This window comes from Perca fluviatilis, chromosome 1 (genome assembly GCF_010015445.1).
Source record: "Perca fluviatilis chromosome 1, GENO_Pfluv_1.0, whole genome shotgun sequence".
NCBI classification, from domain to species: domain Eukaryota; kingdom Metazoa; phylum Chordata; class Actinopteri; order Perciformes; family Percidae; genus Perca; species Perca fluviatilis.
Genome location: NC_053112.1, coordinates 34389564 through 34404596, shown reverse-complemented (window position 1 = coordinate 34404596; position 15033 = coordinate 34389564). Strand labels below are relative to the sequence as shown.

Genomic DNA, 15033 nt, shown 5'->3' with positions numbered 1-15033 from the left:
GTAGGCCCAACTCAACATGCAACTCATTTTACACAATATATGTAGTAGGGGGTCCCTGCTCCGTCTTTCTCTCAGTTAAGAGGTCCTTGCCTTAAAAATGTTGAAGAGCCCTGCTCTATACGTTTTGTAATGTACAGTATAAAATATCTAGAATTAAAAAGAAAGCTATTTTAAGTGCAGTTTTAGTGATTTAATCTCTTAATGAAATGTTTGTTAAAAGGTTGGCCCTTACATTGAAAAAGTCTTAATAAACCCTTAATTAAATAAAGACGTTATTTGAGGTTATATATCTCAGTCTTGATATGTAATAGCAGAACATTACTTTAAATGTATAATTTAGCTAAAAAAAACTTGCGGCAAGTATTGGTCTATTTCTATGTATAGTAATCATATTATTGCATAAATCAATTTTGAAAAATAAAAAGATAAACTGTATCATCATGCCATCTAGTGGTTATAGTAATGAACTACACCATTTATATGCTTCAAATACTAAACTAAATACTAAACAAATCTTCCATTAGTGATCTGACCATGTGCATATAATGAAGTAGAATATTATAATAGTATTTTATTTGGTCACAATTTTCAGATAGATATTCTTAAAAAGTGTATAGACAATTTGTTCCACATTTGTTTTTCTAAGCTTCTGAATATCAGTGAGAAACTTGTCGTCTGAAGTTAAGCCATGTGCTTCCAGTTTTCTTAAGGCTTTAAACTGACTCAGAAGCCTGTCCAGACTTTTTGACACCAGTGGTGTTAGAAAAGTTATGTTTGCTATAGTCTTTGCTTCATTTTAGTGTTAAACTATTTGCATGAAGTCTGTGTGAAACTATTTCTGTTTCTCATGAGATAATCATGAGTTCTACTGACCTTGTGAAAATCACAGAATGCCCCTGAGGGGAAAGCACATGTGGAGGAGACACCGGGCCTGACCAGAGATAAGAAGACTATCTCTTTCTAATACTACTCCCTTTTTCTCTATAAAAAGCTGCTGTTAAAGACTATCATTAGTCACGTTCTGTACTTATGCTGAAGTGCTGTAAACTGACTCTACTTGCTGCAAGTAAACAAACTTTTGAGAGAACTCCAGTGATTTTGTCCATTCTTTGATAAATAATTATCCCAACAAGTGGTGGCGCCAGAGATTTGCTTTTGCTGTTGCTATGGGGTTGCTCAACTTTTCATTGAGGGTGCTCTGAAATTTAAGGTTTCTCATTATTGTACTGGTTGCCACAGTTTAATTTCTACTGCAACACTCCTAACACACACACACACACACACACACACATATGTGCAGTACCCACTCCGTGAAAGTTACAATGTCATTTTGTGTTTAGTCTCGCATTGCCAAACCTTCCTCCACAGCGCTGCGGAGCAGGGTCTGGCTAGTCCACAAAGCCTTCCGGGATGGGACAAAAACGTGCTCTGGTTTATTGGCATTTCTTTAAACCAATCACAATCGTCTTGGGCGGACAGAGCCAAGGCGCCTCTGATAAATAGCCACGGGAAGGAACATGTTTTGGTGGAACGTGTGCTCGTCCAAAAGTTGTTTTAGTCGTGCAACCGAAAACTCAGATTGGACAGATAGTCTAGCTAGCTGTCTGGATTTACCCTGCAGAGATCTGAGGAGCAGTTAACCATAGTCCTCAGAAATCAGCCGGAATTTTGAATGCCAACACAAAGAAGCGGAACATAACGGACATCCGGCTAAGTTTCCAAAACATTTTGCTCTGGCTAACAGGAAGTGAAAGGTCAAAATGTCAGTGTGTGCTGTACCCTTTGGCCGAATTAGATCACCTGTTATGGCTTTGTGTGTTAGTATAAAAATAATCAGTTTGTTTAATAAATATATTTATTAATTTTTTCAAATTAGAAATTATAGCATTCACACATTAAAATTGATAAATAAACCACATTTCCTTGGGGTGCTCAGGGGTGTTATGGCTATCCTAGGGGTAGTTAAACAGCACTCCCAAGCCCCTCCCTAGCACTGCCTATGGCTGACAAGTGCATAAATACACACATCACATTCTTACATTCCTGTGTTTTAAATGTAATAGAAAAATAGACACACCAATCACAACACAACAGAGTGACACCATACACACGTAGCCTAATATAAAGTTTCTATATTTTACAAAATATTCCATGTTTTCCAACATTGGGAAAAACCTCCCTGTACCCTGCTCAGTCTGCAAGATAAAGAAAAGATCCAGGGCAGAGCCCCACCAGGTATCTTTGTCAAGATTTTCAAAATACTGATGTCATGAGTCTCGCCAAAACGTTCTCTGTCGTCAGAACATTTTTCAGATTCAGCAATTTCATCATCATAAATGTCTGAATGTTTTTCTAAAGTCTTCTCCACAATGCCAGGGAGATAATTATCACTAAGGAATGTGGACATTTTTTATATTTTGTTGAATGAATGAATGAATGAAAACTTTATTGAACAACAATCAACAAGAGGTGTTCAAAAGGATAAAAACACAATAAAGCCCGAAGGCTTGTTTCCATTGTGGTCCTTAAGATGGAAGGGGAATACAACACATGGACTAAAAACACTGAGGACAAAGGGGAAAGGGGTCAACTAATAATCCAAACAGACAAATAAAACAGATCTAAAACACAATGGAAAACAGGGACTAGATTCCCTGACAGACATACAGCCACATAAACAGACAATACAGTACAAACAACAGTACAACATTCCTAGTACTTCAAGGATCTTTTGAATTTGTTTATGGGCTTGAAAGCCATTTTTTTATTGAAGATTTAAAATGAAAGTAGGAGGAGCTCAACAGTTTAAGGTTGGAAGGTAAACCGTTCCACAAGACAGCTGCCGAGTATAGGAAAGAGTACTTTCCCATACAGCTCTTAAAACAGCAGGGCCTGTAATCTGTGGAACTCCCCCTAGTGAAATAGCTATGCATATCACTAATTTGCTAACTAAAATTCTAACTATTTTATTATTATTTTATTTTATATTGTGTCCAAAATTACTAGAATCAGCTTGTAAAATAATGACAATGAAAAGCACACACATAATGAATTTACAAATAAATAATAATTCAGTAATTTAGTATTTATGATGAACGTATAAAATGACAATTTGAAATAATTAAACTATACTGTAAAATAAATGTTCTAAATGTTCTCATGAGATAACGTCATCTCATTCAAAGCAAGACCAAAATGCCTCTGCAAAGAGAGCTTTATGTTAAACTGTATGAAATATTATTTTCATTACAACAGGGAAACCTGTTTTCATCAGCACAAAGATTATTATTATTGTTATTTATTAACCAATCAGACTGGAGCTGACATGAAATATGTTAACAATTACCAGGCAAGGAGAGAATACACCCAACGAGGGCCTGTCAGTTTCAGTCGATATCATAGGGTTAAATATTTAACATCTTTATTATAGCCAATAGGCTAATTTATACCATACTATACCTTTCCCCCGCATTTCAGTACATTTATCTCCTGTCGCCCCCTTTTTTTATGGATCTCCTAGTATTTGCCCAAGAGCAATAAATAACACTAAACAGAGTGGGCACCTTATACCCAGCGAGCTGTCACTGGATTGACTGCAGAGCAAAGGAGGAGCAAACTGCACCTATTCATAAGGACAGCCTGGTAGGCCACTGCACAGTCTATGCTGCACCCACACATACACTGTAGGCTATTATTGTACATACGGCAGAAACATGGCTGTACTCGGGAGTTACTCGGCACCTTTACTTGGAATCAGCATCTTCATCGCTACTCTGACCTACATCACCTACAAGCTGCTCAGCGGTTACCTGCACAAATGGTTCACGATGAAGCCTATTCCTCAGGCCGACGGAACACATATCTTTATTGGAAATGCATTCCAGTTCAAATACAATGCGGGAGGTAAAAAAAACAAACAACAACAACATGATGCTACATGAGCGTTTTAAATGACTTAAATTAATGAATGAATTTATTGTTTACTTAATGCGGCATTACTTAGATTTCTTTTTTCTTTTTTTTCAGATTTCTTTCAGCAAATTATGGACTTCACCCGTGACTTCGCGAACGCTCCGCTATTTAAACTCTGGATCGGACCAATCCCATTTGTGATCCTGTTTCATCCTGAAACAGTTGAGGTAACGTTACAGTGACTGACACATTGCCTCGTAAGTTACCATATTATGGCAGGTGGTGGCAAGCATTTAAAGCATATAGGCTGTATTTGGAAGTGTTTTATGTGGAGTGACGCAGCGAACCTCACGGAGAACAATGAAGGGCAGAACCGAACCACCATTTTGTTTTAGCCGAACATATATTCTCTGTGACTCGTCACAGAGCCTGTTTTTAATAGACAGATCACCTGTTCAACTGACTTTACCAGTTTAGAAAACTGAAGCTCGGCTGTCCTGCTATTATTTCAGACATGTGAACTAACCACATGCACCTGACTTGTTCATCACGGCGGTGCGTTGCTGAAAAAATGAATAGGGAAACATCTATGGGAAACATATGTTTGGCATTATTTGAAACGAATTGGAAACACTGATGTATGAACCTGCCAAATAGATTAATTTACTTACTTACACTTGTATGCACATGCCTTTTCTTGTAAATATGTAATCTCAGCAACCGAATAGAAGTAAAAAAGGATTCCAACAGTCAAAGTGTCTAGGTACAGATATAACACTCAAGCATTTAAGCACTTCCATGCATGTAAACCACACAGCTATTGATACAGAGGCTGCTGCACTACAGCAACACTTAGCCAAACAGCTCAAGTTTGCTTAACCTTGTTTTTCGCTACAGCATGACCTATTTAGGATACCTATGTTTACACACTGCCACTGTTCTGCTAAATTACTTGTCACCATTCTAGCTACAACTTTGCTGTTCAATTGCTGGCTCTTTCGTACATTTTTTGTTTTGCTATTGTTTGTAGACGGTTCTGACCAACGCTGTTCACATGGAGAAATCCTATGCGTACAAATTCCTCCACCCTTGGCTTGGAACTGGCCTTCTTACTAGGTATTTACTTGTTGCTCTCCTCTGCTTAATCTTAAAAGGATGTTAGAGTTGATCTGAAAAGATAAAAAAGAGAGAGAAAGGGAAGAAGAAAAAAAAAACATAGTTCAGCCATACAAACTCAGGCAACTGTGGGTTTTTTGAAAAAACAAACAAAAAGATCATAGCTATGTCCCAGATGCATACTAGTTTGTAGTGTTTTCACACTGAAAAAAATTACAACAACAATTCATTTCATGGTAATGAAAGTATTTCACATGCAAGTGGAAATTTTGGCGTGAGGGTGGATAAAGGTCAAGGGGCCACCACAATCAATATGGTTTATTCCCAGGGAATCTTGTGTAATCAGTTCCTTATTCAACCTCAAGGTGGCACAATAAGAAAGCACACCTGAGTGTCTGAGAAGGAAAGGGATACCCGTCTGGGCACCAACGATGTGTTCAGTAAACTCTCAATCAGCAGCAGTGGAAAAACTGGGCTGATGGAGGAGTTTGGGGGAAAGGCCTGGGGGTCACCAACACATAACGTGGCTTTGTGACTAATAAAACACTCAATAATAACACCATTCACTAAAAATAAAAAATAAATAAAACGTAGCTGAGGAAACACTCTCATAAATCTCACCACTTTACAGTGAGGAAATACCAGAGGCTGGATTATAAATAGATACAAACTCCAACATTGTATATAAAACATACACATAGATAAGTAAAACAGGCTAACATGCATAAATAGACAGATACATACAGATACATCAATAGATAGATACATGAAGCTAAAGTAAAAAAACAGATTAAAAAGGTAGGTCTTTAGTTTGCTTTTAACCTGTTAATCTGTTTTTAAGATACTGTTACAAACTAGGCTCAGGCTTGTAACTAGTCTCACTTTTACGGAGCCCCCCTGGTCCCACTTTGTCAAAAAAATTAATTATAACTATCTCGTGGCCACAAGATACTATCTTGAGGCCTCAAGATAGTATCTTGTGGCCACGAGATAGTATCTTGAGGCCACAAGATACTATCTCGAGGCTTCAAGATACTATCTCATGGCCACAAGATACTATCTCGAGGCCTCAAGATAGTATCTTGAGGCCACAAGATACTTGCGCTGCCAGGCAAACCAAAACACCACACTATATACAAAATAAAACACCCGAAACACCACACTATATACAACATAAGAAAACTCTGGCTGCCTGGCTCCACTTTGTGACATATATACATGTAAAAAGTATAAATATAGGCTATAAAATATGAAGAAGAATTATCTCGTGCCACGAGATAGTTATAATTAATTTTTTTTGACAAAGTGGGACCAGGGGGGGCTCCGTACACTTTGCTAGACCTTCCTCCACAGCGCTGCGGAGGAAGGTCTGACTAGTCCACACAGCATTCCGGGATGGGAGAAAAACATGCTCTGGTTTATCGGCATTTCTTTAAACCAATCACATTTGTCTTGGGTGGCGCTAAGCACCGGGCGGAGCAACGGCGCCTCTGCTAAATAGCCTCAGGAAGGAACTTGTTTTGGTGGAACATGTGTACGTTCAAAAGTTTTTTTAGTCGTGCAACAGAAAACTCAGATTGGACAGATAGTCTAGCTAGCTGTCTGGATTTACCCTGCAGAGATCTGAGGAGCAGTTAACCATAGTCCTCAGAAATCCACCGGAGTTTAGAATGCCAACACAAAGAAAGAGGAAGGTAAGGGAAATCCCGCCCAAAAATGAGGCACAGCCTTTCGCTATATGTGTATTGCGGCAGTTAATATTGCAATGACGATAAAAAAACAAACGTATATTGTGCAGCCCTAGCCGGCAAAGCACCTTATTACGGACCAAAGTGTTTCCGGGTATGTCAAAGGAAAAATCTTGACCTGATTATTGAATTAAGAGTTGCTGATTACATTTCGTATGAAGAAGAATATGTTGATAGGTCTTGTGTTCTCTCTCACCCTTTAACTCTGTTTCATGCCTTTTTCTTTTGGTTAGCACTGGCCTTAAGTGGCGTCAGCGGCGGAAGATGTTGACCCCCACCTTCCACTTCTCCATCCTGACGGACTTCTTGGAAGTGATGAACGAGCAGGCAGAGATCCTGGTGCAGAAGCTGGAGAAGCAGGTGGGGAAGGGTCCATTCGACTGCTTCAGCCACATAACCCTGTGTGCCCTGGACATCATCTGTGGTGAGCATTATGTCCATTGAATGTGACCGTGTGCATGAATGGATGAACCATTTACCCGTGTTTGGGCATAGCAAATGTTAACTTATCGGTATTGAAAGATGTCCAACAATGTTTTTTTTTCAGAAACTGCAATGGGGAAAAAAATTTATGCCCAGAGTAATTCTGACTCGGAGTATGTTAAGTGCGTGTACAAGTGAGTTCTTTTAATTTTCTTCTTTAATCACACAAATGCAGTAATACCGGAATAACTATCTGAACAATTATTTCATGTTTTTTTTTTTTTTTGTCCCTAGAATGAGTGACATTGTCAGCCGCAGACAGAGGTCTCCTTGGTTTTGGCCTGACTTTGTGTACAGCTACTTTGGTGAGGGTCGGAAGCATGACAAGACCCTCAAGATCCTGCACTCCTTTACATACAAAGTGAGTAAAGGAGCCAGTGGTTTTAAAATCAGTGGATGTTCTCAGCGTTTATTACATTAAAATTGAAGCAGAATCCACAATCGACTTTAACTTTGCTTTTGTCTCAGGTGATCCATGAAAGAATGGAGAACATTTCCTATAATGAATCAGACAGCGACTCTGACAAGGGCACGAAGAAAAGACGAGCATTTCTGGACATGCTCTTGAAGACCACATATGAGGATGGCAGCAAAATGAGCCATCAGGACATTCAGGAAGAAGTGGACACCTTTATGTTTGAGGTTGGTAATGAGAGTTGTAGAAATACAACTCACAATTAGTTATTTATTTCTCCTCCTCCTCACACATACCTGCACATTCCTCTGATATTACGACCCATAGGAGCATTTCATAAATCAGCGTCCCAAGCGGCGGCAGGAAATACGACCCACAAGAGCGTTTTCCGTCCTCATAGCTGAACTTAAGTAACCCTAACCCTAGTCTCGCTTTGCCAGACCTTCCTCCACAGTGCTGCGGAGGAGGGTCTGGCTAGTCTACACAGCATTCTGGGATGGGAGAAAAACATGCTCTGGTTTATTGGCATTTCTTTAAACCAATCACAATCATCTTGGGCGGAGCTAAGCATCAAGTGGAGCCACGGTGCTGCTGCAAAATAGCTTCAGGAAGGAACTTGTTTTGGTGGAATGTGTACGTTCAGAAGTTGTTTTAGTCGTGCGACAGAAAACTCAGATTGGACACCCTTCAGAGATCTCAGGAGCAGTTAACCATTGTCCTCATAAATCGACCGTTAAGTTAAGAATGCCAATACAAAGAAAGTGGACATCCGAAAACGGACATCCAAAAAGAGTGACATCCGACGGAATTTCCGGCAGAACGAGAGCAATCCCGGAAGTGGAACGTCGTGGATCTAGACTACCCTAACCCTAACCCTAAACCTAACTAGTCGTCTTGGTGCCTAAACTTAACATAACTTAACTCGTCGTCGTAGCTGTATCCCTTTTAGCCTCAACCCCTTACACTGAGTTTTTTGCTCTCTTACTTCTGCCTTGCTCCCGTCATAATTACTATGGCCACTAGAGGGTGCCGCCTAACAATAAACACAAATATGAGGCTTTTTTTTCGGGGGAGGACAGTCTCTTTGTACAATACTAACAAAAAGAACAAAAAGCTGTATGATATTTCAATCATAACTGACTGTTTCATGTCTTGTGTTAATGTCTTTATATTGTGTTAACACCTATTTGTCACCAGTGTGTACTATGTCACACTGAGAAAAAAGAAAAGAAATACAACTCGCTGTGTATGAGTAAAAAACTACTTAAAGCTGTACTATTCAATATTTTTTAACATAACATAGTGGAGCATTTAGCTGCTAAGGAGCCAGATATTTCTCTCAGGAGTTGGTGGAGACCAAAATATATTAGACTTACATTTGCTGGGTATCCAGAAACCCAACACCAAGCAATATTAGCTAATGTCTGCTGAATGTGTATTGCAAATAGGCAAACATTTGCACATTCACCATAATAACTTAATAACTTTCTTTCATTTTTGAGTTTGAAGCTTTTTCCTCTGCTCCCAAGTGGCCCCAAAACCCCCATAACAATGAATGCATCCGTTGTAAATAATGTGTTGTTTTTTCTGTATTTAACTGCCCTCGTTACTGTATGCAGGGACATGATACTACAGCAGCCTCTATGAACTGGACCATACATCTGCTGGGCTCCCACCCTGAGGCGCACAGGAAAGTTCAACAAGAGCTTCAGGAGGTCTTCGGTAACTGTAACATGCCCTCTCCCCTGTCACCACATGCCTTCTCACTTTCATGACATCATCTGTTTTGCTGCCCGAAGGCCTTTTTAGACTCATCTTTTTGCTCAGATTCATTTGTTCTTTCCAAGCCAAGAGGAGCTTACACAGGGATAATAGCCGTGAAAATCCTTGCCAAAATACATAGAGAAAAATTGAATTATTGGATTCACCATGCATTTTTTTCCATGATGGAACTAGATGGCCTTGTAGCAGCAACACATGCTAAGTTTGCACTGGTTTAAGGATCCAAACTTGTCCTTAAGCATAGAAGCATTCAGTTTGTGATATACTCTCAGCATTTCTTTTTCAAATGTGAAATCTTTTATTACATTACCTTATTTCACCTAGTTAAATCATGAATTTCTTCTGTTAATAATTTTGTATTAATTCTTGATCGCCTATTAAAACGATTGCAGTATAGACTCTTGACTCTTATACACACAACACATCCATTAGGTGAGCCACTTTTAAACAGTACAGTACTATCTGAATCTTATCTACTATGGAAGGTTGCCAAGTAGAGACTATGTCAATGGTATAGAAGTAGGTGAAAGTGCGACAGCAGGAAACTGCAGCACAATCTCATTAACAACTGTCTGACTTCATCTGTATTTTGTGCTGAGGAGTTTAACAGTGTTTCCTGTTTAATGGGCTAAGGTACATCTGACCGGCCCGTAAACGTAGAGGACCTGAAGAAGCTCAAATACCTGGAGTGTGTGATCAAGGAGGCGCTGCGACTGTTTCCCTCTGTGCCTTTCTTTGCCCGCAGCATCGGTGAAGACTGCCACATCAGTGAGTTACAGATGAGCGATGACACTTGAATGAAACATTGTTATGCTAAGTGCAAATCCCTCAAGGCGGTGGTGTTTGTTATAAGCAACCAAGGGAGGCCAGGCTTCCTCTGTCATTTTCCTTTGAAAAATGGGTTTCTTTGTCACATAACATTCATTGTAGGGTGTTGTTGGAGCCGCCTCTTCCCTGAGTGTCTTCAAAGTGATAAAACAAGGCCCCTTAGGATTGTAACCAGAGATGGCAAAAGTACTCACTTCCCGTACTCAAGTAGAAGTACAGATACTTGTGTTAAAAAATACTCAGGTAAAAGTAGAAGTACTGATTTACTTATTTACTCAAGTAAAAGTAACAAAGTACAAGCTTGGAAAATTACTTAAAGTATAAAAGTAAAAGTAGCCTTGCGAATGACAACCATTTTTTATGCAAAGCTACCTGGACCACACAAATGTTACTAGACTGCAAGCTGAGAAACTTAAGTGGACTTGGAAAAAAGGCTCTTTAATTATATGCCATTGCCTACATTTTAAATGTCTGCCAATAGGCCTAAAACATCACATATATGATTATTGTGACTCCAGGTTAATAAGATTCTGACTGAGTAGCAATTTTGTAGGAGGAGAAAGTACTGATATTTGTGTTAAAAATGTAAGGAGTAAAAGTAAAAAGTCGGCACAAAAATAAATAGTAAAGTAAAAATATCTGAAAAATCTACTTGAGTACAGTAACAAAGTATTTGTACTTTACAGTTTTACAGTTACTTTACAGTAACAAAGTATTTGTACTTTGTTACTTCCCATCTCTGATTGTAACATGTGGTAGAGAGTCAGTTTGTGTGCTAAAAGAGTGAATAGCACTGTGCGAGAGATGATCATAAGTCTGGTAATAAAAAGCCAAGAAGAAGTTTTTTGATTTAAAAAGAAGCAGAGTTAGTATAGGAGTACGGTATGGGAGGTAGTGTGGGAGTAAAGTATAGCAATTGGGATTCTGGAAATAAATTGTGAAGCGAAGTCACCTAAAATCACACCAATCAAATGTTAGCCAGTTAGCAACTTGGTGGAAATGAGTGTTAGCATGTTTTCTATTCTTTCTAATAGCAGCTACCATGCTTTTGTTAATCCATACATCTAGCAGCTGTTGATTTGCAGTTTTTGTGAAAAACTTAACTACTGTTGACACTAATTGTACTGAGAATATTGACTCTTTTTGCATAAATATTAGTCCAATACAAGCATCATATTAAAGGACATTTCAGGTTTATTACACCATAGCTGTTATTTCATAGTTCTGGCTGTAAATCAGAAAATATTATGTAACAGTGAACTCTTCGAGTGAGTTCTTGGTATCTCGGTACCAGGAGTCCGAAACATGTATTGTTTTGGACATTGGACTTTGTTGTGGTGATTCATCTTTAACCCAGAACACAGCAAATACTTTGGTGATTACAATGTTATCTGAATCCTTTTGATAATGAAATGATGGCCAAAGTACAATAATAAGAGATAAAATTATAATACACTAGATATCATCTTTAAACTAAGCCTTTTTTTTTAGTACTTGAACACCTCCTATCTGTCTGTCATGTTTTCTAACGGCTTAAGCTGAGGCAGTGAAATTCATAATGATCTTTTGTAAAACAAAACCTGTTTAGTGATCGGCAGAGACCATTTCTTCTGACAGTACCTATGTTTTTTTTCTTGTAACTGTAGATGGTTTCAAGGTACCCAAAGGTGCCAATGCCATCATCATTACCTACTCTCTCCACCGTGACCCGCGGTACTTCCCTGAGCCCGAGGAGTTCAGGCCTGAGCGCTTCCTGCCTGAGAATTCAGTGGGAAGGCCTCCGTATGCATACATCCCCTTCTCCGCTGGACTCCGCAACTGTATCGGTAAGAACGGGACAGGTTTCATTTGTAGTTTATCGGATCTGTCTCCATGCATACTTTTCTGAGTTTCTTTAAAGACGCTCTCCAGATAATCTGTGTGTGTGTGTGTGTGTGTATATATAATCTGCCATAGGTCAACGTTTTGCACTTATGGAAGAAAAGGTGATCTTGGCGTCCATTCTGCGTAACTTTAGCGTTGAAGCTTGTCAGACACGTGAAGAGCTGCGGCCGTTAGGAGAGCTCATCCTGCGACCAGAGAAGGGCATCGTGATCAAACTGGAAAAGAGGACACCCCCAACTTCATCAAACTAGCAGCTGCTCAGGTTCACAGAAGCTATTTTCTAGATTCCCCTTCCTTCGTGGCCTTTATTCACAGAACATCCTGCCCAATTCTAATGGTGGTGGATACTGTGATCGTTTCTAAATACTCTTAGTAGTGACCAGGGTTCAAAATTAACTTTTTCGTCCACCAGCCAAATGGCTAGTGAATGCTTACTTTTTACCAGCCAATCAATAGATAAGGGACTGTTCGTTACTTATTTAAGGGGCTACCGTAGGAGTTACGATATCTTTAGTCAAAATAGACTTGACCCTCCCTTTGCCAGCGATACATTTTTCTATGACCCTTTCTATGTTTGGGAAAAGAGGCATCCCCAATAATTTATTGATGCCTTCTGTACTGGTTCGAGCTTGGCAAAGATGTACAGATAGCCACTGCTTTTTTTACAATCATGACATATGCCTTACCACCAATTTCCACCAACTGCGGAACGTCTGCGGATCTGCTCCGGAACGGCGGCGGAGTCAATAGGTTTCCATTAAAGTCAATGTGTGTATTTTCACTGACTGCAGAATGAGTCCATTAAGCAAAGCACAATGGGTAACAAATTCAACACACAAACTGGTTGCTATGGACTCGTCACTAGGCTTCCTCAGTCATTGTATATTTTAGCATATAGGTAAATAGGTAAAGCTGCCAAAGCTGAACATTATCCAAAACTCCATTTCTCAGACGATCGTCAATTTGGGAGCCTGCATGCTACCACTCCTTCCTTCTCAAATTCCTTGAAAAGGCTGTCGTTTGCACAATTTCTCAAAACATGTTGGGTGACCCTCCCCTCAATAAAGAATAAACAGACATGACCCTCCCCTATTTTCCTCCGGTGGTCCATTCCATAAATACTGAACAGTCCCTAAGCATTTTTGTTTTTTGGGTTGGTGAGTGAAGCAAATCTACCAGCCACTTGCATATTTTACCAGCATTTGGCTAGGAGATGGTGATCATTTTGAACCCTGGTAGTGACCATGGTGTTTAAACTTTAGAATCTACTCATCATTGTGGTCATAATTACATAATTACAAAAACTGAATCACATGAAAATAAATTGAGATATATCTTAATATAGTTTTAGGGAAATAACTACTGTGCATTGCATATTCTGATACACTATTCTGGGTCCGTATGTCAACAACTCTGCACTCTAGAAAAAAACTATTCAAATATGTTATTTAGTGTAAGTAATGAAATGCTTTAAACAGCTAAGCAATGATAGCATTTGGGTATCAAATGAAAAGCCTTAAAAATATAGCATTTGCAGAGTAAGTGTGTGTTAGCTTAAGAAAACGACCTGGTCATTTTAAAACTCATTAGTGACATGAATGGTGTTAATTTCATTCATTGCAATGCCTTAAAATGTTTTATTTTTTTAATTTGAAGAAAGAGTGTATGGTATATGGATGATTATGAGATACATTTTGTGCAGAGTAGGGCTTAATAACAATCATTCACAATTTTACATACAGTATTCATTACATTTACAAACTCCACAAGAAAGACAAGCCTTTCATTTGTGCAGCATTTCCTCTGAATGTTCATTTTCAAACATCTAGCTGCAGTTTTTGCTTGTATGACCTCATACTCAGCTACTACAGTTTTCTTTATGAATGTATTGTGTATGATATGTTTGATAGATCATCTACGTACAGTACTGTTTATCTCTCTGTATTTTTTTTGTGTAAGTCCAACTGGGAAGGACAGTTTGTGTAACTGAAGAAGTGTGATGTTGGAAAAAAAATTATATATATATATATAAACAATTAAATGTTGCTCACACTTGTATTTCCAATTCAATCCAAAAGCTGTGTTCATTGACATAGAATAAATCCCAAACCAACTCCCAGAATCCCGAACCCTGACAACAATTGACTCATAACGCTGCTATGTCTGATGTGTTAGCAAAAATGCCAACGTACTGTACACATCCAGCAGACACAAAACAGCAGTTTCCTCCCATTGGAGTTCTCACTGGACTTTTAAAATAAAATATCTGGGTCTTAAATCATTTTGCTTGTCTATGTGTGTTTGTTGAGATTTTTTTTTAAATGTTTTTATATGGGTTGATAATTGATAAGATCTGTGAGACCCAAGTATACAGTCTGTGTATAGCCACAGAACCAAAACAATTAGCTGAAAGAGGCTAAAATCTACAGTGTGTTGACCATCAGTGCTGTTGGGTGTTCATCTCGTTCTCTGCAGTACGGGTCACCCTTTCTCATTACAAAGTCTTTTGAGTAAGTGTTAATATACAACTATGTTGCTCTGAGAGATACTCCAATAAGTGAATTATTGCTCTTCCACAAAGTTGGAGTGCTTAAGAGTAACAGTTAAAAAAAAGTCAAAATCTATGCTGCAGATGCTGGGATGTCATGACTGTTAATCCCTAGAAAGGGTCAAACTCCCAAAACACTGGATCCTACATTTCCCAGCATGCAACTGGATGACGATTTTCAATAGATCCTACCGGCCTGGTTAACACACACATCTTTCAAACTCCACACCCAGGGGCATCGGACTGTGGGGAAAAAGGGGACTGAGTACCCAGGGCCCTCATGTGAGGAGGGCCCAAAAAGATGCTAGAATGAATAG

The 15033-nt window shown here is 39.0% G+C and overlaps 1 protein-coding gene across 1 annotated transcript; it reads left to right on the top strand.

Annotated features, from left to right (window-relative positions):
* Positions 1 to 3602: 3602 nt before the first annotated feature.
* Positions 3603 to 14449, top strand: LOC120564947 (cytochrome P450 4V2). The gene is made up of 11 exons (XM_039810220.1): positions 3603 to 3903; positions 4027 to 4139; positions 4943 to 5028; positions 7010 to 7200; positions 7324 to 7393; positions 7494 to 7620; positions 7728 to 7901; positions 9294 to 9396; positions 10090 to 10224; positions 11931 to 12110; positions 12241 to 14449. Exons 1-11 carry the CDS (start codon positions 3714 to 3716, stop codon positions 12417 to 12419), a joined length of 1548 nt encoding a protein of 515 aa, XP_039666154.1. The 5' UTR covers positions 3603 to 3713; the 3' UTR covers positions 12420 to 14449.
* Positions 14450 to 15033: the final 584 nt, after the last annotated feature.

Coding starts and splice junctions, on each gene's coding strand:
- LOC120564947 (XM_039810220.1), top strand. CDS start 3,714: ATGGCTGTACTCGGGAGTTACTCGGCACCTTTACTTGGAATCAGCATC. Junction 4,140..4,942: donor TTCATCCTGAAACAGTTGAG/GTAACGTTACAG, acceptor TATTGTTTGTAG/ACGGTTCTGACCAACGCTGT. Junction 9,397..10,089: donor AGAGCTTCAGGAGGTCTTCG/GTAACTGTAACA, acceptor TAATGGGCTAAG/GTACATCTGACCGGCCCGTA.